Here is a 24,846-nt window from a genome sequence, read left to right on the forward strand (position 1 = left end):
ATTTCACCATTTGAACAATCTACTGAACCAGGATCTGGTGAAACTGAAGCAACTCAGCACCCAGCCCAATCAGTCACCACTGAAATGGTTACATCGAAGTTTACGACAACACCTTATTATGGACAGACAAACAGTGAACAAACAACTGAAACAGAATTATATTCTACTCCTGAATCAAGTACTGCATCTAGTACCATTACACAGCTTGCTTCAACATTTGAACCATCTACTGATGGAGGTTCTGGTGAAAGTGAAACAACATCTTTTCCCGAATCTTTACCAAGCAAGATAAAGGTGGAGACACCAACATTTACAACAGAAGGTCAGACTACCATACCTGCACAAACCAATCAGTATACTACATCAGTTGGTTCAAGTTCAACACCTGGACAAACAACTAATCCAGGCACAACACAAGGTCAGACTACCACAACTGGACAAACAAGCAAACCTGGTACAACTGAAGGTCAGACAACCATACCTGGACAAACAACTCTGTATACTACAGCAGTCGGTCCAAGTTCAACACCTGGACAAACAACTAAACCAGGCACAACGCAAGGTCAGACTACCACAACTGGACAAACAAATAAACCTGATACAACAGAAGGTCAGACAACCATACCTGGACAAACAACTCTGTATACTACAGCAGTCGGTCCAAGTTCAACACCTGGACAAACAACTAAACCAGGCACAACACATGGTCAGACTACCACAACTGGACAAACAAGCAAACCCGGTACAACAGAAGGTCAGACTACCATACCTAGACAAACTACTGAAACACATGTTACTTCCACAACTGAATTAAGCCCTGCAACTAGTACCATTACACAGCATACTACAACATTTGAACCATCTACTGATGGAGGTTCTGGTGAAAGTGAAACAACATTTTATCACACAACTTTACCAAGCAAGATAAAGGTGGAGACACCAACATTTACAACAGAAGGTCAGACTACCATACGTGGACAAACAACTCAGCATACTACATCAGTCGGTCCAAGTTCAACACCTGGACAAACAACTAAACCAGGCACAACACAAGGTCAGACTACCACAACTGGACAAACAAGCAAACCCGGTACAACAGAAGGTCAGACTACCATACCTGGACAAACAACTCAGTATACTACATCTGGACAAACAACTGAACCAGGCACAACACAAGGTCAGACTACCACAACTGGACAAACAAATAAACCCGGTACAACAGAAGGTCAGACTACCATACCTGGAGACACAACTCAGTATACTACATCAGTCGGTCCAAGTTCAACACCTGGACAAACAACTAAACCAGGCACAACACAAGGTCAGACTACCACAACTGGACAAACAAGCAAACCCGGTACAACAGAAGGTCAGACTACCATACCTGGAGAAACAACTCAGCATACTACATCAATCGGTCCAAGTTCAACACCTGGACAAACAACTGAACCAGGCACAACACAAGGTCAGACTACCACAACTGGACAAACAAGCAAACCCGGCACAACAGAAGGTCAGACTACCATACCTGGACAAACAACTCAGTATACTACATCTGGACAAACAACTGAACCAGGCACAACACAAGGTCAGACTACCACAACTGGACAAACTAGCAAACCCGGTACAACAGAAGGTCAGACTACCATATCTGGACAAACAACTCAGTATACTACATCTGGACAAACAACTGAACCAGGCACAACACAAGGTCAGACTACCACAACTGGACAAACAAGCAAACCCGGTACAACAGAAGGTCAGACTACCATACCTGGACAAACAACTCAGTATACTACATCTGGACAAACAACTGAACCAGGCACAACACAAGGTCAGACTACCACAACTGGACAAACAAGCAAACCCGGTACAACAGAAGGTCAGACTACCATACCTGGAGAAACAACTCAGTATACTACATCTGGACAAACAACTGAACCAGGCACAACACAAGGTCAGACTACCACAACTGGACAAACTAGCAAACCCGGTACAACAGAAGGTCAGACTACCATACCTGGACAAACAACTCAGTATACTACATCTGGACAAACAACTGAACCAGGCACAACACAAGGTCAGACTACCACAACTGGACAAACAAGCAAACCCGGTACAACAGAAGGTCAGACTACCATACCTGGACAAACAACTCAGTATACTACATCTGGACAAACAACTGAACCAGGCACAACACAAGGTCAGACTACCACAACTGGACAAACTAGCAAACCCGGTACAACAGAAGGTCAGACTACCATATCTGGACAAACAACTCAGTATACTACATCTGGACAAACAACTGAACCAGGCACAACACAAGGTCAGACTACCACAACTGGACAAACAAGCAAACCCGGTACAACAGAAGGTCAGACTACCATATCTGGACAAACAACTCAGTATACTACATCTGGACAAACAACTGAACCAGGCACAACACAAGGTCAGACTACCACAACTGGACAAACAAGCAAACCCGGTACAACAGAAGGTCAGACTACCATACCTGGACAAACAACTCAGTATACTACATCTGGACAAACAACTGAACCAGGCACAACACAAGGTCAGACTACCACAACTGGACAAACAAGCAAACCCGGTACAACAGAAGGTCAGACTACCATACCTGGAGAAACAACTCAGTATACTACATCTGGACAAACAACTGAACCAGGCACAACACAAGGTCAGACTACCACAACTGGACAAACTAGCAAACCCGGTACAACAGAAGGTCAGACTACCATACCTGGACAAACAACTCAGTATACTACATCTGGACAAACAACTGAACCAGGCACAACACAAGGTCAGACTACCACAACTGGACAAACAAGCAAACCCGGTACAACAGAAGGTCAGACTACCATACCTGGACAAACAACTCAGTATACTACATCTGGACAAACAACTGAACCAGGCACAACACAAGGTCAGACTACCACAACTGGACAAACTAGCAAACCCGGTACAACAGAAGGTCAGACTACCATATCTGGACAAACAACTCAGTATACTACATCTGGACAAACAACTGAACCAGGCACAACACAAGGTCAGACTACCACAACTGGACAAACAAGCAAACCCGGTACAACAGAAGGTCAGACTACCATACCTGGACAAACAACTCAGTATACTACATCTGGACAAACAACTGAACCAGGCACAACACAAGGTCAGACTACCACAACTGGACAAACAAGCAAACCCGGTACAACAGAAGGTCAGACTACCATACCTGGACAAACAACTCAGTATACTACATCTGGACAAACAACTGAACCAGGCACAACACAAGGTCAGACTACCACAACTGGACAAACAAACAAACCCGGTACAACAGAAGGTCAGACTACCATACCTGGAGAAACAACTCAGTATACTACATCTGGACAAACAACTGAACCAGGCACAACACAAGGTCAGACTACCACAACTGGACAAACTAGCAAACCCGGTACAACAGAAGGTCAGACTACCATACCTGGAGAAACAACTCAGTATACTACATCAGTCGGTCCAAGTTCAACACCTGGACAAACAACTAAACCAGGCACAACACAAGGTCAGACTACCACAACTGGACAAACAAGCAAACCCGGTACAACAGAAGGTCAGACTACCATACCTGGACAAACAACTCAGTATACTACATCTGGACAAACAACTGAACCAGGCACAACACAAGGTCAGACTACCACAACTGGACAAACAAATAAACCCGGTACAACAGAAGGTCAGACTACCATACCTGGAGACACAACTCAGTATACTACATCAGTCGGTCCAAGTTCAACACCTGGACAAACAACTAAACCAGGCACAACACAAGGTCAGACTACCACAACTGGACAAACAAGCAAACCCGGTACAACAGAAGGTCAGACTACAATACCTGGAGAAACAACTCAGCATACTACATCAATCGGTCCAAGTTCAACACCTGGACAAACAGCTAAACCAGGCACAACACAAGGTCAGACTACCACAACTGGACAAACAAGCAAACCCGGTACAACAGAAGGTCAGACTACCATACCTGGACAAACAACTCAGTATACTACATCAGTCAGTCCAAGTTCACCTGGACAAACAACTAAACCAGGCACAACACAAGGTCAGACTACCACAACTGGACAAACAAGCAAACCCGGTACAACAGAAGGTCAGACTACCATACCTGGACAAACAACTCAGCATACTACATCAGTCGGTCCAAGTTCAACACCTGGACAAACAACTAAACCAGGCACAACACAAGGTCAGATTACCACAACTGGACAAACAAGCAAACCCGGTACAACAGAAGGTCAGACTACCATACCTGGAGAAACAACTCAGCATACTACATCAATCGGTCCAAGTTCAACACCTGGACAAACAACTAAACCAGGCACAACACAAGGTCAGACTACCACAACTGGACAAACAAGCAAACCCGGTACAACAGAAGGTCAGACTACCATACCTGGACAAACTACTGAAACACATCTTACTTCCACAACTGAATCAAGCCCTGCAACTAGTACCATTACACAGCATACTACAACATTTGAACCATCTACTGATGGAGGTTCTGGTGAAAGTGAAACACCATCTTTTCCCAAATCTTTACCAAGCAAGATAAAGGTGGAGACACCAACATTTACAACAGAAGGTCAGACTACCATACCTGGAGAAACAACTCAGCATACTACATCAATCGGTCCAAGTTCAACACCTGGACAAACAACTAAACCAGGCACAACACAAGGTCAGACTACCACAACTGGACAAACAAGCAAACCCGGTACAACAGAAGGTCAGACTACCATACCTGGACAAACTACTGAAACACATGTTACTTCCACAACTGAATCAAGCCCTGCAACTAGTACCATTACACAGCATACTACAACATTTGAACCATATACTGATGCAGGTTCTGGTGAAAGTGAAACAACATTTTATTACACAACTTTACCAAGCAAGATAAAGGTGGAGACACCAACATTTACAACAGAAGGTCAGACTACCATACCTGGAGAAACAACTCAGCATACTACATCAGTCGGTCCAAGTTCAACACCTGGACAAACAACTAAACCAGGCACAACACAAGGTCAGACTACCACAACTGGACAAACTAGCAAACCCGGTACAACAGAAGGTCAGACTACCATACCTGGAGAAACAACTCAGTATACTACATCAGTCGGTCCAAGTTCAACACCTGGAGAAACAACTAAACCAGGCACAACACAAGGTCAGACTACCACAACTGGACAAACAAATAAACCCGGTACAACAGAAGGTCAGACTACCATACCTGGAGAAACAACTCAGCATACTACATCAATTGGTCCAAGTTCAACACCTGGACAAACAACTAAACCAGGCACAACACAAGGTCAGACTACCACAACTGGACAAACAAGCAAACCCGGTACAACAGAAGGTCAGACTACCATACCTGGACAAACTACTGAAACACATGTTACTTCGACAACTGAATCAAGCCCTGCAACTACTACCATTACACAGCATACTACAACATTTGAACCATATACTGATGGAGGTTCTGGTGAAAGTGAAACAACATTTTATTACACAACTTTACCAAGCAAGATAAAGGTGGAGACACCAACATTTACAACAGAAGGTCAGACTACCATACCTGGAGAAACAACTCAGCATACTACATCAGTCGGTCCAAGTTCAACACCTGGACAAACAACTAAACCAGGCACAACACAAGGTCAGACTACCACAACTGGACAAACTAGCAAACCCGGTACAACAGAAGGTCAGACTACCATACCTGGAGAAACAACTCAGTATACTACATCAGTCGGTCCAAGTTCAACACCTGGACAAACAACTAAACCAGGCACAACACAAGGTCAGACTACCACAACTGGACAAACTAGCAAACCCGGTACAACAGAAGGTCAGACTACCATATCTGGACAAACAACTCAGTATACTACATCTGGACAAACAACTGAACCAGGCACAACACAAGGTCAGACTACCACAACTGGACAAACAAGCAAACCCGGTACAACAGAAGGTCAGACTACCATACCTGGACAAACAACTCAGTATACTACATCAGTCAGTCCAAGTTCACCTGGACAAACAACTAAACCAGGCACAACACAAGGTCAGACTACCACAACTGGACAAACAAGCAAACCCGGTACAACAGAAGGTCAGACTACCATACCTGGACAAACAACTCAGCATACTACATCAGTCGGTCCAAGTTCAACACCTGGACAAACAACTAAACCAGGCACAACACAAGGTCAGACTACCACAACTGGACAAACAAGCAAACCCGGTACAACAGAAGGTCAGACTACCATACCTGGAGAAACAACTCAGCATACTACATCAATCGGTCCAAGTTCAACACCTGGACAAACAACTAAACCAGGCACAACACAAGGTCAGACTACCACAACTGGACAAACAAGCAAACCCGGTACAACAGAAGGTCAGACTACCATACCTGGACAAACTACTGAAACACATGTTACTTCCACAACTGAATCAAGCCCTGCAACTAGTACCATTACACAGCATACTACAACATTTGAACCATCTACTGATGGAGGTTCTGGTGAAAGTGAAACACCATCTTTTCCCAAATCTTTACCAAGTAAGATAAAGGTGGAGACACCAACATTTACAACAGAAGGTCAGACTACCATACCTGGAGAAACAACTCAGCATACTACATCAATCGGTCCAAGTTCAACACCTGGACAAACAACTAAACCAGGCACAACACAAGGTCAGACTACCACAACTGGACAAACAAGCAAACCCGGTACAACAGAAGGTCAGACTACCATACCTGGACAAACTACTGAAACACATGTTACTTCCACAACTGAATCAAGCCCTGCAACTACTACCATTACACAGCATACTACAACATTTGAACCATATACTGATGCAGGTTCTGGTGAAAGTGAAACAACATTTTATTACACAACTTTACCAAGCAAGATAAAGGTGGAGACACCAACATTTACAACAGAAGGTCAGACTACCATACCTGGAGAAACAACTCAGCATACTACATCAGTCGGTCCAAGTTCAACACCTGGACAAACAACTAAACCAGGCACAACACAAGGTCAGACTACCACAACTGGACAAACTAGCAAACCCGGTACAACAGAAGGTCAGACTACCATACCTGGAGAAACAACTCAGTATACTACATCAGTCGGTCCAAGTTCAACACCTGGAGAAACAACTAAACCAGGCACAACACAAGGTCAGACTACCACAACTGGACAAACAAGCAAACCCGGTACAACAGAAGGTCAGACTACCATACCTGGACAAACAACTCAGTATACTACATCAGTCGGTCCAAGTTCAACACCTGGACAAACAACTAAACCAGGCACAACACAAGGTCAGACTACCACAACTGGACAAACAAGCAAACCCGGTACAACAGAAGGTCAGACTACCATACCTGGACAAACAACTCAGCATACTACATCAGTCGGTCCAAGTTCAACACCTGGACAAACAACTAAACCAGGCACAACACAAGGTCAGACTACCACAACTGGACAAACTAGCAAACCCGGTACAACAGAAGGTCAGACTACCATACCTGGAGAAACAACTCAGCATACTACATCAATCGGTCCAAGTTCAACACCTGGACAAACAACTAAACCAGGCACAACACAAGGTCAGACTACCACAACTGGACAAACAAGCAAACCCGGTACAACAGAAGGTCAGACTACCATACCTGGACAAACAACTCAGTATACTACATCTGGACAAACAACTGAACCAGGCACAACACAAGGTCAGACTACCACAACTGGACAAACAAATAAACCCGGTACAACAGAAGGTCAGACTACCATACCTGGAGAAACAACTCAGCATACTACATCAGTCGGTCCAAGTTCAACACCTGGACAAACAACTAAACCAGGCACAACACAAGGTCAGACTACCACAACTGGACAAACAAGCAAACCCGGTACAACAGAAGGTCAGACTACCATACCTGGAGAAACAACTCAGCATACTACATCAATCGGTCCAAGTTCAACACCTGGACAAACAACTAAACCAGGCACAACACAAGGTCAGACTACCACAACTGGACAAACAAGCAAACCCGGTACAACAGAAGGTCAGACTACCATACCTGGACAAACAACTCAGTATACTACATCAGTCAGTCCAAGTTCACCTGGACAAACAACTAAACCAGGCACAACACAAGGTCAGACTACCACAACTGGACAAACAAGCAAACCCGGTACAACAGAAGGTCAGACTACCATACCTGGAGAAACAACTCAGCATACTACATCAGTCGGTCCAAGTTCAACACCTGGACAAACAACTAAACCAGGCACAACACAAGGTCAGACTACCACAACTGGACAAACAAGCAAACCCGGTACAACAGAAGGTCAGACTACCATACCTGGAGAAACAACTCAGCATACTACATCAATCGGTCCAAGTTCAACACCTGGACAAACAACTAAACCAGGCACAACACAAGGTCAGACTACCACAACTGGACAAACAAGCAAACCCGGTACAACAGAAGGTCAGACTACCATACCTGGACAAACTACTGAAACACATGTTACTTCCACAACTGAATCAAGCCCTGCAACTAGTACCATTACACAGCATACTACAACATTTGAACCATCTACTGATGGAGGTTCTGGTGAAAGTGAAACACCATCTTTTCCCAAATCTTTACCAAGCAAGATAAAGGTGGAGACACCAACATTTACAACAGAAGGTCAGACTACCATACCTGGAGAAACAACTCAGCATACTACATCAATCGGTCCAAGTTCAACACCTGGACAAACAACTAAACCAGGCACAACACAAGGTCAGACTACCACAACTGGACAAACAAGCAAACCCGGTACAACAGAAGGTCAGACTACCATACCTGGACAAACTACTGAAACACATGTTACTTCCACAACTGAATCAAGCCCTGCAACTACTACCATTACACAGCATACTACAACATTTGAACCATATACTGATGCAGGTTCTGGTGAAAGTGAAACAACATTTTATTACACAACTTTACCAAGCAAGATAAAGGTGGAGACACCAACATTTACAACAGAAGGTCAGACTACCATACCTGGAGAAACAACTCAGCATACTACATCAGTCGGTCCAAGTTCAACACCTGGACAAACAACTAAACCAGGCACAACACAAGGTCAGACTACCACAACTGGACAAACTAGCAAACCCGGTACAACAGAAGGTCAGACTACCATACCTGGAGAAACAACTCAGTATACTACATCAGTCGGTCCAAGTTCAACACCTGGAGAAACAACTAAACCAGGCACAACACAAGGTCAGACTACCACAACTGGACAAACAAATAAACCCGGTACAACAGAAGGTCAGACTACCATACCTGGAGAAACAACTCAGCATACTACATCAATTGGTCCAAGTTCAACACCTGGACAAACAACTAAACCAGGCACAACACAAGGTCAGACTACCACAACTGGACAAACAAGCAAACCCGGTACAACAGAAGGTCAGACTACCATACCTGGACAAACAACTCAGTATACTACATCAGTCGGTCCAAGTTCAACACCTGGACAAACAACTAAACCAGGCACAACACAAGGTCAGACTACCACAACTGGACAAACAAGCAAACCCGGTACAACAGAAGGTCAGACTACCATACCTGGACAAACAACTCAGCATACTACATCAGTCGGTCCAAGTTCAACACCTGGACAAACAACTAAACCAGGCACAACACAAGGTCAGACTACCACAACTGGACAAACTAGCAAACCCGGTACAACAGAAGGTCAGACTACCATACCTGGAGAAACAACTCAGCATACTACATCAATTGGTCCAAGTTCAACACCTGGACAAACAACTAAACCAGCCACAACACAAGGTCAGACTACCACAACTGGACAAACAAGCAAACCCGGTACAACAGAAGGTCAGACTACCATACCTGGACAAACAACTCAGTATACTACATCTGGACAAACAACTGAACCAGGCACAACACAAGGTCAGACTACCACAACTGGACAAACAAATAAACCCGGTACAACAGAAGGTCAGACTACCATACCTGGAGACACAACTCAGTATACTACATCAGTCGGTCCAAGTTCAACACCTGGACAAACAACTAAACCAGGCACAACACAAGGTCAGACTACCACAACTGGACAAACAAGCAAACCCGGTACAACAGAAGGTCAGACTACCATACCTGGAGAAACAACTCAGCATACTACATCAATCGGTCCAAGTTCAACACCTGGACAAACAACTAAACCAGGCACAACACAAGGTCAGACTACCACAACTGGACAAACAAGCAAACCCGGTACAACAGAAGGTCAGACTACCATACCTGGACAAACAACTCAGTATACTACATCAGTCAGTCCAAGTTCACCTGGACAAACAACTAAACCAGGCACAACACAAGGTCAGACTACCACAACTGGACAAACAAATAAACCCGGTACAACAGAAGGTCAGACTACCATACCTGGACAAACAACTCAGCATACTACATCAGTCGGTCCAAGTTCAACACCTGGACAAACAACTAAACCAGGCACAACACAAGGTCAGACTACCACAACTGGACAAACAAGCAAACCCGGTACAACAGAAGGTCAGACTACCATACCTGGAGAAACAACTCAGCATACTACATCAATCGGTCCAAGTTCAACACCTGGACAAACAACTAAACCAGGCACAACACAAGGTCAGACTACCACAACTGGACAAACAAGCAAACCCGGTACAACAGAAGGTCAGACTACCATACCTGAACAAACAACTCAGCATACTACATCAATCGGTCCAAGTTCAACACCTGGACAAACAAATAAACCAGGCACAACACAAGGTCAGACTACCACAACTGGACAAACAAATAAACCTGGTACAACAGAAAGTCAGACTACCATACCTGGACAAACAACTCAGCATACTACATCAATCGGTCCAAGTTCAACACCTGGACAAACAACTAAACCAAGCACAACACAAGGTCAGACTACCACAACTGGACAAACAAATAAACCAGGTACAACAGAAGGTCAGACTACCATACCTGAACAAACAACTCAGCATACTACATCAATTGGTCCAAGTTCAACACCTGGACAAACAAATAAACCAGGCACAACACAAGGTCAGACTACCACAACTAGACAAACAAATAAATCAAGCACAACACAAGGTCAGACTACCACAACTGGACAAACAAGTAAACCTGGTACAACAGAAGGTCAGACTTCCATACCTGGACTAACAACTCAGTATACTACAACAGTTGGTTCAAGTTTAATACTTGGTCCAAAATCTGAAGCAAGTATAATACAAGGTCACACTACCACAACCAGACAAACAACTACCACAAATCAAAGTAGCAAGGTAAGCTTTGAATAATTTTAATATTTGATTTAAAATATGCAGAGATGTTTTACCATCATTAATTGGCTACTTTCTTTATGCTTGTACCTAATAAGTGATATGCATCTCATTTTTACAGTTTTACTGTTAGTATTTTTTACAATGTATTTAAGCTTTTGAAGTGTTGTTACTAGTTGTGAAGCAGGTTCTCATGAAGCCGAGGAGCAGTGCTGACAAGGTAGTCTTTTCCAAAGTTATGCCTGTGCCATGCGCATGTCCAAGTAAGATCAAGGAGTTTAGAAGTTTTAATAGTGGCGGTAATCTTGGAGTAAGATAAAAGTTTAAGTTTAGCTTAGTCTAGTCCATTTCATCCCATAAGGCACATAGGGTGACCATAGTAACGTTTCATCTGCTCCTGTCCTTATCAATGTTCTTTGTTTCCAACCAGGGCCGGATTTTCCTATAGTCTAACTAGGCTTCAGCCTAGGGCCTCAAGATGAAGAGGGGCCTACATTCAAATTGTTAGCAAAATTTTATTATCTCTCATGTAATTTACAAACTTAAAAATGGAAGGTGAAAGGGCCTCATAAGTGGAATAGCCTAGGGCCTCTTTTCATATAAATCCGGCCCTGTTTCCAACCATTATAAACAATTTCTTTGCAGGCCAGTTGTTACTCTCCTGCAGTAGGTGTTCTTTTTTTCTACCCTTGCCATGCTGTAGGCAAAATGAAAGAGATTAGACCCATTATTTAACCTTCTAATGTAGTAAAATAGAAGGGCATAGGCTTCTGGAACAGATGTGAACCTTTCTACTATGATGGCTTAAATCTGAAACAGAGGGGCACCTTGTTTTGAGTAGGTGTACAAGCAGGTTTGCCAAGGATATGTTGAACTAGGGAATGAGGTGCAGGGAGTGTAGGGCATGGCTGATTTAGAACTGTACAGTACAGAAATGGATGAACAGAAGTGTAAAAACAAATACACATAGTAATTTAAATTTCTAGCCCAAAGTTAAAGTGCCAAAGTAAAATACGTAATTCATTACAAATGATTGCTTTAATGCTTGGAGTAATAAAAAATTATAATAAGTGAGTTGGAGTTGTTTGTAGCTGGTTGGTATTAGTGTCAAGTCCACTAAGGTCGTTTTCATAAGGGGTACTGTCAATGTTCGGATGTCCCATTGTGTATTCAAATATAGTATTTCTGCTTTCTATATACAATGCTTTACCTTTACTTTCAATTTGATTTCTACAAATCTACCCGAGACTGTATGTTGTCCATGTCCCTCTTTAACGATTGAGCTGATCTAGATTCACTGTCATTCCACCTAGTTTGATATGATCTGCATGCTTATCCAGCTAGTTATTTATATTCCATTCTATATCATTTATATATATTAAAAATAGCAGTGGTCCCAGGACTGATGCCCAGAAAAGTACTGCTTTTAATATCACCCTATTCTAATGAGGTTCCTTGTACCATAACCCTTTGCGCCCTGCATTTGTGCCATCTTTTACACCTATGTGCACAATATGCCTTGAATCCACACTTCTTTTATTTTTATGCTCAGCATCTCATGTGGGACCATTTGAAAATTAAGATAAACATTAAACTCTATATTAGTAAAAACTATGACACATCTTATTTAATTTCAACCCACTTTTTTTTTGGTAAAATGTTTATTACATGAAGACAAAATAACAGGAGATAAACAATAAAACAACCATAAGATAGAAAAAAATCCAATCCTCCTGTCACTCCCTTTCCCAGTCTGAACCAAGGGATAAATATTCTGAAAAAGTTCAGTTGCCAGAGAGGATGACAGGAGAGGTAAAGAATTATGAATAAGCCAAAAATGATTAAAAAAATTAAGTAATAATAAACAGAAAAACAAAGTCAAGGCATTGCAGCACAACAGGATTTATACAATTCAGCAGCAGTAGTCCAGGTTTCAATTGAATTGCTGGAGGCAGCATTAACTTGTGCTGCAGATAATTCAAGGTGTATTAAATTTAATAGGAAAGACTGCCAGATGTCCACATTAACACAATCAGGTGCCTTCCAGCAAGAGGCAAGAATTAATTAGGCTGCAAGGGCACCAAGACAGAATAATTTATGTTAAGGGGGTATAATTGGATATACAAAGAGGTGTAAAAGAAGTAGGATTTGAGGCAACAGTGAAATATTTAAACAAAAGAAGATAGTAGGGGACATACATTAGCTGTGGGTCCAAAAGTAAAAGACAGGGGGCAGTGCCAGAACATGTGGTAAAAAGGTCCAGATAAACAAAGAGGATATAAATGACAACAAGGTTTAGCAGTGAGGTCCATGACTCTTAGGCAGATTAGGATAAAGTCTATCTGGGAGAGAGGGGATTAAATGCAGCACCTAGCGACCCATGGTGTTTCTGAAAATGACATAAGACTCCCATTTCTCTGTCTCCCCAAACCCATTAAACAGATAAGCAAATTAAATAGTCCCATAATTTAACACCAGTGAATGTAAAAAGCATAGCACCAACATAACATAAAGAATATAATAACTCAAAAGTGAATTCTAGGCAATTCTAATGTTCTTTGGTAAGTCACTAACCTGAAGTACACCAATTAGTTTCACCTGAACTTAATCAAACTTGTGCCGAACATAAACAGTGCATCTGAAAATAAAGAGATCATCAGAGTGTGAAAATACCAATTGTAACAAAGTTGTTCATTACAGCAAATGCTTCCAAGTGTGTATCAAATAGGGAGTGTGCTGATCCCAGGCTTATTTTTAATTTTACAACATAGGGTAAACAAGGCTGAAATCCAACAGCGTACACTTTTGAGCAAATGGCACCATGGTCTTCCTGTGCTGCATTGTAAATGAACTGATACCTGGGAAAAGGTAGATCTGTGAGCCTTCAAAACTGATATTTTGAACATGATGCACCTCTTTCAGAATTAGTTAGTGGTCAAGAAACTCCAAGAATTTAATTATAAGAGTCAAATAATGTGAACTGCTTTGTGTTGGGGGATGAAGCTCAAGCCATTACAGTGAAGCCAGAACTTGTTGTTCAATTTCCACCCACTTATGATTCAGGAACAGTACTGAAATAACTCATTTTGTGTTTTGATGTTTCGTGCAGCCTCCTTGTAACATGAGCAAATGTAAACCAGTTCAACCCTGCACTAAGACTGGGTGCCAACACAATCATCAAACTGGATTCCTCTCATTGCTGTAACATAAGTGCTTGTGGTAAGTTTGTCAGTCAGTTACTAGGCCCACAATATGTACTGAACTCTGACAGTGGACTGAAATGAATTAAATGTTAGCACATGTACTTCTAGCCAAATGTATATATCGTATTTGATCATTATCCAAGCCTGAATATCCTACAAGGACACAGTGCCTTGGAGAATTGAAATTTATGCCGGCAGCAGCATATTAATATTCTTGTCCTTTTGAAGACTGCAGTGGCAAAATGCAACAGGCTAGATTACTCTATTGTCTTATCCTGAGGACTCTCCCCTGGCAGTCTCAAGTATAACCTGGGTCTCACCCTCAATGTTATCATATGAAGAGCAAATGGGGATATTATTATACCTCTGATTCTGGATCCACTTGGATTTTTAAGCTCCCTTTCCTATCACAAAGATGAATCCATGCGACCCTGGGAAAAAAAACGTGTTTTAGCCAACTTGAGTAATGTATTTTCACAGCCCAAAGCTACTAGATACAGTAAGTTGTACCAAAGATCACATTGTCATGAAGCCAAAAGGGAGGACATTGAGATAAGAGTGTTAGTATAATGAAAAATATTGTGGTAAAATGTCCGAGCCTCTATTTTGTTAAGGTGCCAGACTTCAGAATGGCTGGGGATGACTGCTGGGAGGTATTTTCACCTTATTTTCTCGAGTGTTTCCCTGGGGATTATAGCAATCCATTACAGTCTCACACTTAATGAGTCTGGGTTAAAAATGGATAAATGGACAGACTGATGAATGAAGGGACAGAAAAACTGCATGATGGACATAATGAGCATAAAAGTCTTTTGCTGCCATCTAATGATTTCTTACACTCTTTCATTACATAGGACTCATTCTAACTATAACCTATTAATTTACCTTTTCAGAGTGTCCACCACTTTCACAATGTCTTTACCTCCACCCTGTTCTAGTGGTCTTGCTGCCCCTAAGTTTGACCCCAACAAAGAGTGCTGTCCTGTTTATACTTGCCGTAAGTTTTCTGTTGAGACATCTGTTTCTTCCTTGTTTAAAACCTTATTGTTTAAGTTCCACTTCTTAGATGAGCTTAGTATAACCATCTATCTTCCAACAAACTGGACACATATCACAAGAATGGAAAATCTTTCAACATGTGAGTTATAGATTATATAAGTAATATTGAATAATCTGCCCATGTGGTTGCATCAGTCCAGATCAAAAGGCAAGATATAAAGTAGATTAGTAGAATCACTAATTTGTTTGTCAGGACTCATTCAATGGAGATAGGCTGCATTCCTTGTGAAAGTAAGACTTTGTGGGTAATGACCCTTTCCTGGTAAAGCAATACAAGCTATTTCCTGAGGAAATACTGTAAATCTCAAGGAGAAGTAACACGAATACAGTAGAAGAAAAGTTTTAATGTCATGGAATGGAAGAAAGTCGCCAAAGGAGAAAGAAGCTAGTTTTCTTATATTATAGATGGAGAGTTGGTCATCTACAGTCTCTCAATCCAACAGTTCCATTCATAAATGAACAATATAAATTGGACAGGAAATTGTGTAAAATGGGGATCACCATCTTTATCAGCACCCACAAGACCTGGAGAGAATGAAGTATTTTTTATTGAACTGCAAAGAGAGTAGAAACATCTGAATTGAAAAGAAAATGGAGAAATGTTAACTGTGTGAAGGTTTGGTATTGTTCTCATGTTTGTGTTTGTAGTTGAAAATGAGACAAATTGTTGACCTAGTTCTTGAACATCTTCTGATCCTTTGTAAGGAAATGAAATATAGCAATGTGCTTGACTGGGAGAATAGTTGTTACACATTTCAACAAGGGTTAAACACAGGATGAAAATCCAGAAAGATACAGGCCCTTATCATAAGTTTGTATGGCGGCAGCATTTCTTAACATTTCATTTCTAGTTTAGTTTGTTTTTTGAATCATAATACTGAGTGTGCAGTTGTGTGCTTCTCTAATTTTTTTATTTTGAATTTTATGCAGCATCAGTTGTTGGAACTACAACAAACCACCCCACTTCTCAAAGCTCAGCTACTCCAACACATGTAAGTAAGGTAATTTAGTTTTCAAAAATTCTGTACTTGTTAGGAGAATTACAAAAAATACTATTCAGGACATTTTTTCAGTTGTCATCTTTGGAGCATAATATTCAGCATTATCCTTCCAGTATTTCACTTAACTACTGCACCAGCCTGTACTTCCCTTCACAAATATTTACTCATCTATGTTTGACTAAACTCTTTGGCCTGCTTGTTCATGTCTTCTTACACTAGATTGTTTTCTTTAGGAATTACAATGTTTTACCTTGTTTGACTGTGTGATTTTTTTTTTTCTCTCAGAATCCTTGCAGTGATATTGTATGCCCAAGTAAAACATGTGGACCTGGTGACTATGTCACAAGTGAACCAAACCCCTTTAACCCCTGCTGCCCTCAACTGAGCTGTCGTGAGTATTTCTCTGTTTTAAATTCTTCAAAACCCAACTCATGATGAAAGGGGATGACAAATGGAGAGGGTTCCACATTAATGTATTGAAGAATGTTAGAATTCCCATTTTCACTATGGTATAAAGTAGGTAAAATGGAACATATTGACATCCTGTTTAGAAAATGGGTACCCTAAGAAGAGGGGAAATTCTCTGAGGTGTCTCAAGCAAGGCCTCTTTATTATTTTCTTTACATGGATTTGTTCAAACTCTTCACTATTTTTTATTATTAACAGTAGTACTAGGGTGTTGTACCGTGTTACCATTATGAATGTAGAGAAAAGCCAAGCTAAATGACACCTTTTATTGGCTAACTAAAAAGATTACAATATGCAAGCTTTCGAGGCAACTCAGGCCCCTTCTTCAGGCAAGATGTAATATTATTATTATTAACAGAAAAGCTGTGATTGTGCTGCTACACAGTAAATCTCAAGATCAGATTAAAATACCTTTCCGGTTTGTTTTTAATATTTTTCCTCTCAAGAAGCAGTCTAAATATGTGCCGAGTTAATGGATTGCATCCCAAGAATTCATACTGTGAGGAGAGGTTCAGAAAATGAAAGAGTTTCATTAATACATTTACCCTTTCAATATGTACTGCATATACTGTATATAACCATAAGCAATCCTTTCAAAAAAAAAAAAAAACACTAATCATCAGCTGTTTAAATGCCATTTTCTGGGTTTAGCAAGGGTGGCTTCTTCTCCAGCAAATCTGCTTTCTCTATTGTCCATGGTCACTGGCATATTTTGGGAAGACAGCCATAATTTTCATATCATATCATACCATCACCTCATGTTCTTCTGCCTCCATCTCCACCTTGATGCAGTGCTCCACTTAGTCATGATTTTCTTTTTTCTACACATGCCCAAACCTCCTTAGTCTGTTTCTCTTCAGAACAGAAACAATCACTTCCTCACTAAGACTTTCTCTTATTGTACATCAACATTAATCTTCCTCTCAATCTATGAAACTTCACATATTCATCTGATCATTCTCATTTCAGTTCTTTACAGCTTTGCGTCACGTTCTACCTTCATCATCCAGATCTCACTCACGTAGAACATACTAATTCTCACTCTTGTGATTTGAGAAAGATTGCTACATTTTTTTGCTGCCCTGTTGTGTTTCTGGAGCATTTAAACATTGGAGAATGTTAATATAGGAGTGTTTTTCTCTAGTAATTTAGCTGCAAGTAATTAGGATTTTATTATTATTATTTTTTGAATTTGCCACATCACCATTTTGGTTGTTATTTTAAGCTTTGACATGTAATGACTGTGTTGTCAGGATGCTATTCACTGTTTCTTGACTTCCAAAGGCACAATGTGCCATGTCACTGATGCTATGCTTTAAAACCCTGGGCTTTATTCGGTGCAGCATCTCAGATTATGGATACAAACCTTAAACTAGTTAATTGTGTGTGTGTGCATTAGTGAATGTCTTTTGGTTTTTGTCTCGTTGTTATTCTCCTTTTGACTTTGTTAATAGTTTTGCATCTAGGTTTGGTGACAGAATATCTTATGGTTGTTGGCATCTGGTTACTGTCCTTTTGACTGTGTGCATGGTTTAGCATTTCAGTTTTGGCAACAGTTTCTCTGATATTTGATATTGACCCTTATTACAATTTCCTGAACAAACATGCATATCATTGTCTGGTTACCCTGTCCTAGCAGCTTTCTACTTTCCACCTCACTGGTAGGGAGCATGTAGCAAACCATCTCGTGGTGCCCCTGTTAATCTGCCCTACCAGACAGAGACCAATTGCTACACTACACAGTCCACCTCCCTGGTGGAACAGTCAATCACACAGCTTTCATAAGCATTTCCCTTAAGTGTCAGTGAGGCTCCTTTAGAAGTCATAAAGTGGGACAGCTACTGAAATTTCTTCCATTCTTCTCTTACACCACCCATGCTTTCACTGCTGTGCCTGCACTTCCATCTTTACTCAGTGTTACTTAAGTGGCTAAATTTCCTACATTCTTCAAAACAACTCCATTACTGATATCTAAATTTAAACTTGCTACATCTGTATTCTGTATCCTTCTTGCTGTCTTTCTACAAACCTCACACTCACCACCCGCATATCACTCCATCTTGTATGCACCTGCTTCTGGTTATCTGTTCATTGGATTGAGTTTCTCCCAACACTTTCACTGCACATGCTGCACACCCATCCTTCTTGCTCCTTCATTTCCAGTTATCATCTTATTCTTTCCTGGATTTACCTTAAGCCTTTTACTACCATGTTAGCGTTCCACTTCAGCATCTTCTACATAAATTCTGTTTCGACATTTACCATTAATATGAGATTTTATCTAAGTACAAGAGCTCTCATGGTAGTCCTTCACACACTTCTCTGGTCATCACTGTCTGGATTGCACAGGCTAATTATGTCTATTAGTTTATGACAATATTGTTTATTATATTTATTTTATTCCTTTTTTTGTACCACAATGCCATTTTAAAATTTCATAGAGATCTCTCCATGACTTCTTGGTTGGTACTTACATGACCCTTGTTATTTTGGCTTAATCGGGCCTATGACAAAAGATGACAGTGCTGTTTAGTAGGACTTAAACAACTGATCAATAATAATCACTGATGAAAATAGCTTCCAATGAATTTTGTTATTGATTAGTTGCATTGTTACGCCATGGTCGAATTTTGGCACAAGTTTGCGAGTTAATTAAAAATCCAGCATGGCCCAACATAATAAAGTATAAAAATCAAAAAACTCCTTTCATTATTTCCAGTTTTATCTCATTGTGGAATTAGTTGAGAAATAAAAGAACATAATTCATTCATGCTTCGACAGTGCAAAAATGTGACCAATCAATTGTTAGATGCAAACATTTTATCTTGTAGTATCACAACCAAGTTAGTTGGTCAGATTATTAACTTTTTAATAAAGAGCCATATACAGTCCTGATAAAGAAACTAAGGATTCTTATTCATTTTCCAATTGTTATAAACATGGCTTCATTGTCTGTCCAACCCACCATCCATTTTCTAACCAGTTTATCCAGTTCATTTTTGCTACGAGCTGGCACCTATCCCAGGTGCTCTGGGTGTGATTCAGTTATTTGAAGCCCAAGGAAAATCTGTAGATTAATAAAACATCCATTCATCCATCCATTTTCCAACCCGCTGAATCTGAACACAGGGTCACGGGGATCTGCTGGAGCCAATCCCAGCCAACACAGGGCACAAGGCAGGAACCAATCCCGGGCAGGGTGCCAACCCACCACAGGACACACACAAACACACCCACACACCAAGCACACACTAGGGCCAATTTAGAATTGCCAATCCACCTAACCAGTATGTCTTTGGACTGTGGGAGGAAACCAGAGCGTCCGGAGGAAACCCATGCAGACACGGGGAGAACATGCAAACTCCACGCAGGGAGGACCCGGAAAGTGAACCCGGGACTCCAAACTGCGAGGCAGCAGCGCTACCACTGCGACACCGTGCCGCCCGTGTAATAAAACATGTAATATATTAACATAACATATTAACATTTACTTGATAATTTGGCTCAGACCTTACATTTTGTTCTTCCAACTTCTGTTTTGGTTTTGTGTTTTGATTTTGGTATGTTGTCCAATAGACCTCTTTTTGGAGATTTTGCTTTTTTTACCATTCTTCTACACATTTACCTTGAATCATTCCCTGGTCATCTTTTTCAATTGTCCTTTTGAGGCATTTTGCTTTTTTCCAGTTCCAAGCAATGACCTTGGTTTACTCAATTATTATCACAAAATAGCAATGGACCCCTAGTACAGGAACAGCTTGACCTAAAAACTTCTACTATCTCAGTCCTGATCACCTTTCTTGCTTTCTCAAACATTGATATTACTGTAGGAACTTAGCAGTTCATCCATACTTAATCTATTCAATGTTCACCTCACCACCTGTTGCATCTCCCTGTCAAAAGCCTTCTCCAGATCTACAAATGCCTAAATACCCTGTGGACTTCCAACGTAGAATCATTAACTAATATAACCTGCACATCTTTGGGACTATGGGAAGAAACCCTGGGATACCTATATAGGCACAGCCAGAATAAATCCACATGGATAAACATCTGGGCACTGCATGCAAACCAAGGTTACTGAATCTTTGAGGCACCAGTACTACCCACTGCACCACCATGTCATCCAAAAAATGGAATACAACTTGTTGTGCATGGTCAATCCTTCTAAACCTTCAGTTCAATATTTGCTGTAACAGAGACTTACTGTAGGTATTTTAGGCTAAATAACAGCTATAATCTCAATACAAACATCTCAAGCGTTCAACAGTTTTACCAAAATACAAATTCCCAAATTCAGAAGGCTGCACAGTACTGCTGCCAGCAGAGTACAACATCTGTTACAAAAGGGTTGAGATTTTTGTTTGGGTTCTTCTAAGCAATTACATTTTTCTTGCAATGTTCCATTTATTCTTTTGGAAATCTTGACTTTGCCATAGTAGAGATGCATTGTTTGTGCCGCTCTATTAACACAAAACATTATGTTTAATTATTTTTTGAAACGTTTAACAGAAAAGAGAAACATGTTTATTTCTTGTTCCTTAGATTCCAAGTGTCAATGTAGTTCTGTGCCTACATGCAGCAGCACACAAGAGCTGGTTACTGTAAATGTTTCTGGTCAATGTTGTCCAAAACTTAAGTGTGGTAAGTATCCTAATCTCAGACTTGAACTTGGCCTATGTTTTTTCACTTATTTTTTATATTGCACCATATATTTGGTGCCATGATTGGTTTGTGTATATGATAGACTGTATATTTTAAATTCAAACAATTTAGCAGTTAATCGTTTCTGTATTATTATACTTGTTTCAGTGAAAAAGAAGAAGTGACTGCAATGTGGTTTACAGGCACAGTCACAGTTTCAGAAAGGACAGTGTTCTGCTCAGGTAATTTGCTGTCTTATGATAACAGTATATCGATGTAAACACTCTCTGCACTGTACAAGCCTGGTGTACACTGCCACTGGCTGTCAATTTTAGGAGATAACTCATGTCCTCTGTATGAAAAATTGAATTTTACCAAACTGATTGCAAACAAAAAATATATGGCCATGATATATATTATCTTGAAATGTGAGTTAAGTTTAATTGAGTTTAATTGCAGCACTATTAGCACACTATAGACAATAATAATTAAATGATTAGAAGGACTGACATTGGGAATTTACAACATTATCAGAAATGAAGGAATGCAGCCACTGTAGCCCTTCCAGGAAACAATTTTAAAGCCGTATATTAGAATCGTTAGCTGCTAAAGTACTGTAATTAATCCTGAATTGGCAAAATCAGAAGTGTATCCAAACCCACCTGACCCTCTAGTGCCTTCTTCCTTTATAGAAAAAGTTTTCTAGTCATAATTGGAATGGTCATCATGCACTTAACGTGTTAAAGATAAACCTGTTAATCATATGGGGGCATGGCAGTATATCAAAGACATATTCCCATTCCTTGTGCCTTACTCTTCCTCTTAGGTCCAGATTCCCAGTTGTTCCGGCTTCTGTTCATCTTCTCAGATCTTCACTCCAGAGCAAAACTGGGAAAATAAATGCTCTTGCTGCAAGATGGGCAAAGTCTCACCTATGTCTTTTACTCTCAATTGTAAAAATGGCAAAACGAAATCCTACTCAATCAATGTACCTGAAACTGCCTTTGCAAAGCTGTAACTAATAAATCAGTATGAAATGAGCCTCATTGGATGGATGCTCAGTCCATCTCACAGAAAAACTCAACTTTTATATTGTTGTATTAAATTTTTAATTTTAGTTGAATGTTATCTAACATCATAGTACTTTCTCTGATTTAAGGTTTTGCTGACTTCTCTGATACTCTATTGAACAAGTTCAAGTCTAACATCTTTACTTAACATTTCTGTATATTGTAATAAAGTAGACTGTTGAGTCATTAGTATACCCCTGTGTTTACAAATGTACTTCTAGGTAATCTATGCTTGTACAGCTTAAAAAATACTAAATCTACTGATCTGTTTCAAGTTCATCTTTCAATAAAATATTTCCACTGCAAAGTTGATTTTAGGATCGGTTGGTAATTTAAAAACTGACATGTGAATTTTCCAGACTGTGGGCCACAAGAGCAACCTCTTTATATTTTTAATTATTTATTGTCATTTCATTGCCATAACTTGAGCTTGATAACAAGCCTGCGCACATTCCTTAGCTGGTCACTCCACTCTTAAATCTTTAACGTGCCTTAATGTTGTTTGTGTAGCTGAAACATTATACAGGTACCTTTGTATTTCTCAATATCTGCAATTGTCTCTAGATTTGTAAATGTAATTATTTAATTAAAATATATTTGAGCATGAAACACTTGTATGAATGCAAAACCTTCTTCTTAATGTAAAACATGCATACTCATTGGGTTTGATTTTTATTTTACCAATGTAGCACTCTTACCTCATATCATTAACACCCGTAAATGTATTTCCTGAACAAAGGTTTGATTCCCAGCTGGGGTATCTACTATGTTAAATTTGCAGGCCCTCCCCTCATTTATGGTATTTTTCCCTGATCTCACTCCTCAATTCTTTGATTAGGCATATGTCTTCAAATCAACCATGAACTTCAGTAATTAATTTCAAGATTATAAGTGGATGGATGGATGGATCAAAATTTTCATTGTACATGCCAGAGTACTGTTTTAGTGATCCTATGGCACCAAACATTCACACTACTTACAAGCGGCTTTTTCCTTCCATCCATCCATTATCCAACCCAGCTATATCCTAACTACAGGGTCAGGGGATCCGCTGGAGCCAGTCTCAGCCAACACAGTGGCGCAATGCAGGGAAACAAAACCCTGGGCAGGGCGCTAGTCCACCGCAGGGCGCGTGCACACACACACACACATTAAGCACACACTAGGGACTATTTAGAAATCACCAATGCACATAACCTGCATGTCTTTGGACTGTGGGAGGAAACCGGAGTTTCCGGAGGGAAACCCACGCAGGACACGGGGAGGAAATGCAAACTCCATGCAGAGAGGACCAGGGAAGTGAACCTGGGTCTCCTAACTGTGAGGCAGCAGTGCTACCCACTGCACCACTGTGCCACCCTACACACTGATTTATTCATTTAAAATGGGTAAGCCAGGGCACTACTCAGCCTGGTCAAATCTGCCCACCTCCTCCAACAGAGACATACAACACTGAGGAATAAAGTCCAGATAGTTATATTAACTGAATTAATTATAAAGAAAATATATTTTCAAAGTATTTACAAAAAAAAAACAAAAAAACAAAAGCTCAAAACAAAAGCACACTCTAACACATTCCAGACGTTTGAAAACATTTTAAAAGTCCTAATAGTTCTTTGCCTGAAGAAAAAATGTCTAACATTTATCAGAAATTTGCTCTTAAAAAATTTCCTACTGTGGCTGTGTGCTCCTGTTGCAGAATTTATTTGAAAGTAAGGCATCTGCTGTTTTCTCTAGACTTTCTCTAGAGTTACTATGCCATTTTTATAATATGTAGACCAAACCTGAATACTGTATCCCAGGTGTTACCTCACTAGTATATTATATAACTCAGTGGTGGGCTGTCAGGGCCTGCAAGGCCTTCTCTGCTGGCCTAAAAAATATCTGAATCACAAACTGATGCTAATTATATTTTGT

General features: G+C 40.5%; 1 protein-coding gene and 2 long non-coding RNA genes across 4 annotated transcripts in view; 2 read left to right on the top strand and 1 right to left on the bottom strand.

Moving 5' to 3' along the window:
• The window catches only part of LOC114661346 (mucin-2-like), a 54,226-nt gene extending 32,367 nt beyond the window's left edge, over positions 1–21,859 (top strand). Inside the window, exons 28-44 of the mRNA XM_051933351.1 lie at positions 188–958; positions 1,103–1,321; positions 1,466–1,513; positions 5,018–5,113; positions 5,162–5,257; positions 6,158–6,613; positions 6,962–7,141; positions 7,190–7,573; positions 9,302–9,541; positions 9,734–9,829; positions 10,526–10,669; positions 11,438–11,487; positions 14,594–14,703; positions 15,581–15,684; positions 16,677–16,747; positions 17,033–17,138; positions 21,761–21,859. Coding sequence (XP_051789311.1) covers positions 188–958; positions 1,103–1,321; positions 1,466–1,513; positions 5,018–5,113; positions 5,162–5,257; positions 6,158–6,613; positions 6,962–7,141; positions 7,190–7,573; positions 9,302–9,541; positions 9,734–9,829; positions 10,526–10,669; positions 11,438–11,487; positions 14,594–14,689 — 2,876 coding nt within the window. The 3' untranslated portion in view covers positions 14,690–14,703; positions 15,581–15,684; positions 16,677–16,747; positions 17,033–17,138; positions 21,761–21,859. The remainder of the gene's footprint in view (positions 1–187; positions 959–1,102; positions 1,322–1,465; positions 1,514–5,017; positions 5,114–5,161; positions 5,258–6,157; positions 6,614–6,961; positions 7,142–7,189; positions 7,574–9,301; positions 9,542–9,733; positions 9,830–10,525; positions 10,670–11,437; positions 11,488–14,593; positions 14,704–15,580; positions 15,685–16,676; positions 16,748–17,032; positions 17,139–21,760) is intronic.
• On the bottom strand, positions 354–11,023 carry LOC127529539 (uncharacterized). 2 transcript variants are annotated; one of them, XR_007936166.1, is made up of 6 exons: positions 10,925–11,023; positions 9,365–9,508; positions 7,349–7,540; positions 3,812–3,907; positions 596–673; positions 354–451 (listed from the first exon to the last, which is right to left on the bottom strand). It is a non-coding gene; the product is annotated as an uncharacterized LOC127529539 (long non-coding RNA). The 2 variants fall into 2 exon arrangements; XR_007936165.1 differs by lacking the exons at positions 354–451; positions 596–673; positions 10,925–11,023 and adding an exon at positions 10,493–10,637 and having other exon boundaries at positions 3,776–3,907.
• LOC127529540 (uncharacterized) lies at positions 5,799–6,112 on the top strand. The gene is made up of 2 exons (XR_007936167.1): positions 5,799–5,893; positions 6,017–6,112. It is a non-coding gene; the product is annotated as an uncharacterized LOC127529540 (long non-coding RNA).
• Positions 21,860–24,846: the final 2,987 nt, after the last annotated feature.

The sequence above is a fragment of the Erpetoichthys calabaricus genome, chromosome 11, assembly GCF_900747795.2.
Source record: "Erpetoichthys calabaricus chromosome 11, fErpCal1.3, whole genome shotgun sequence".
Taxonomy (NCBI): Eukaryota; Metazoa; Chordata; class Cladistia; order Polypteriformes; family Polypteridae; genus Erpetoichthys; species Erpetoichthys calabaricus.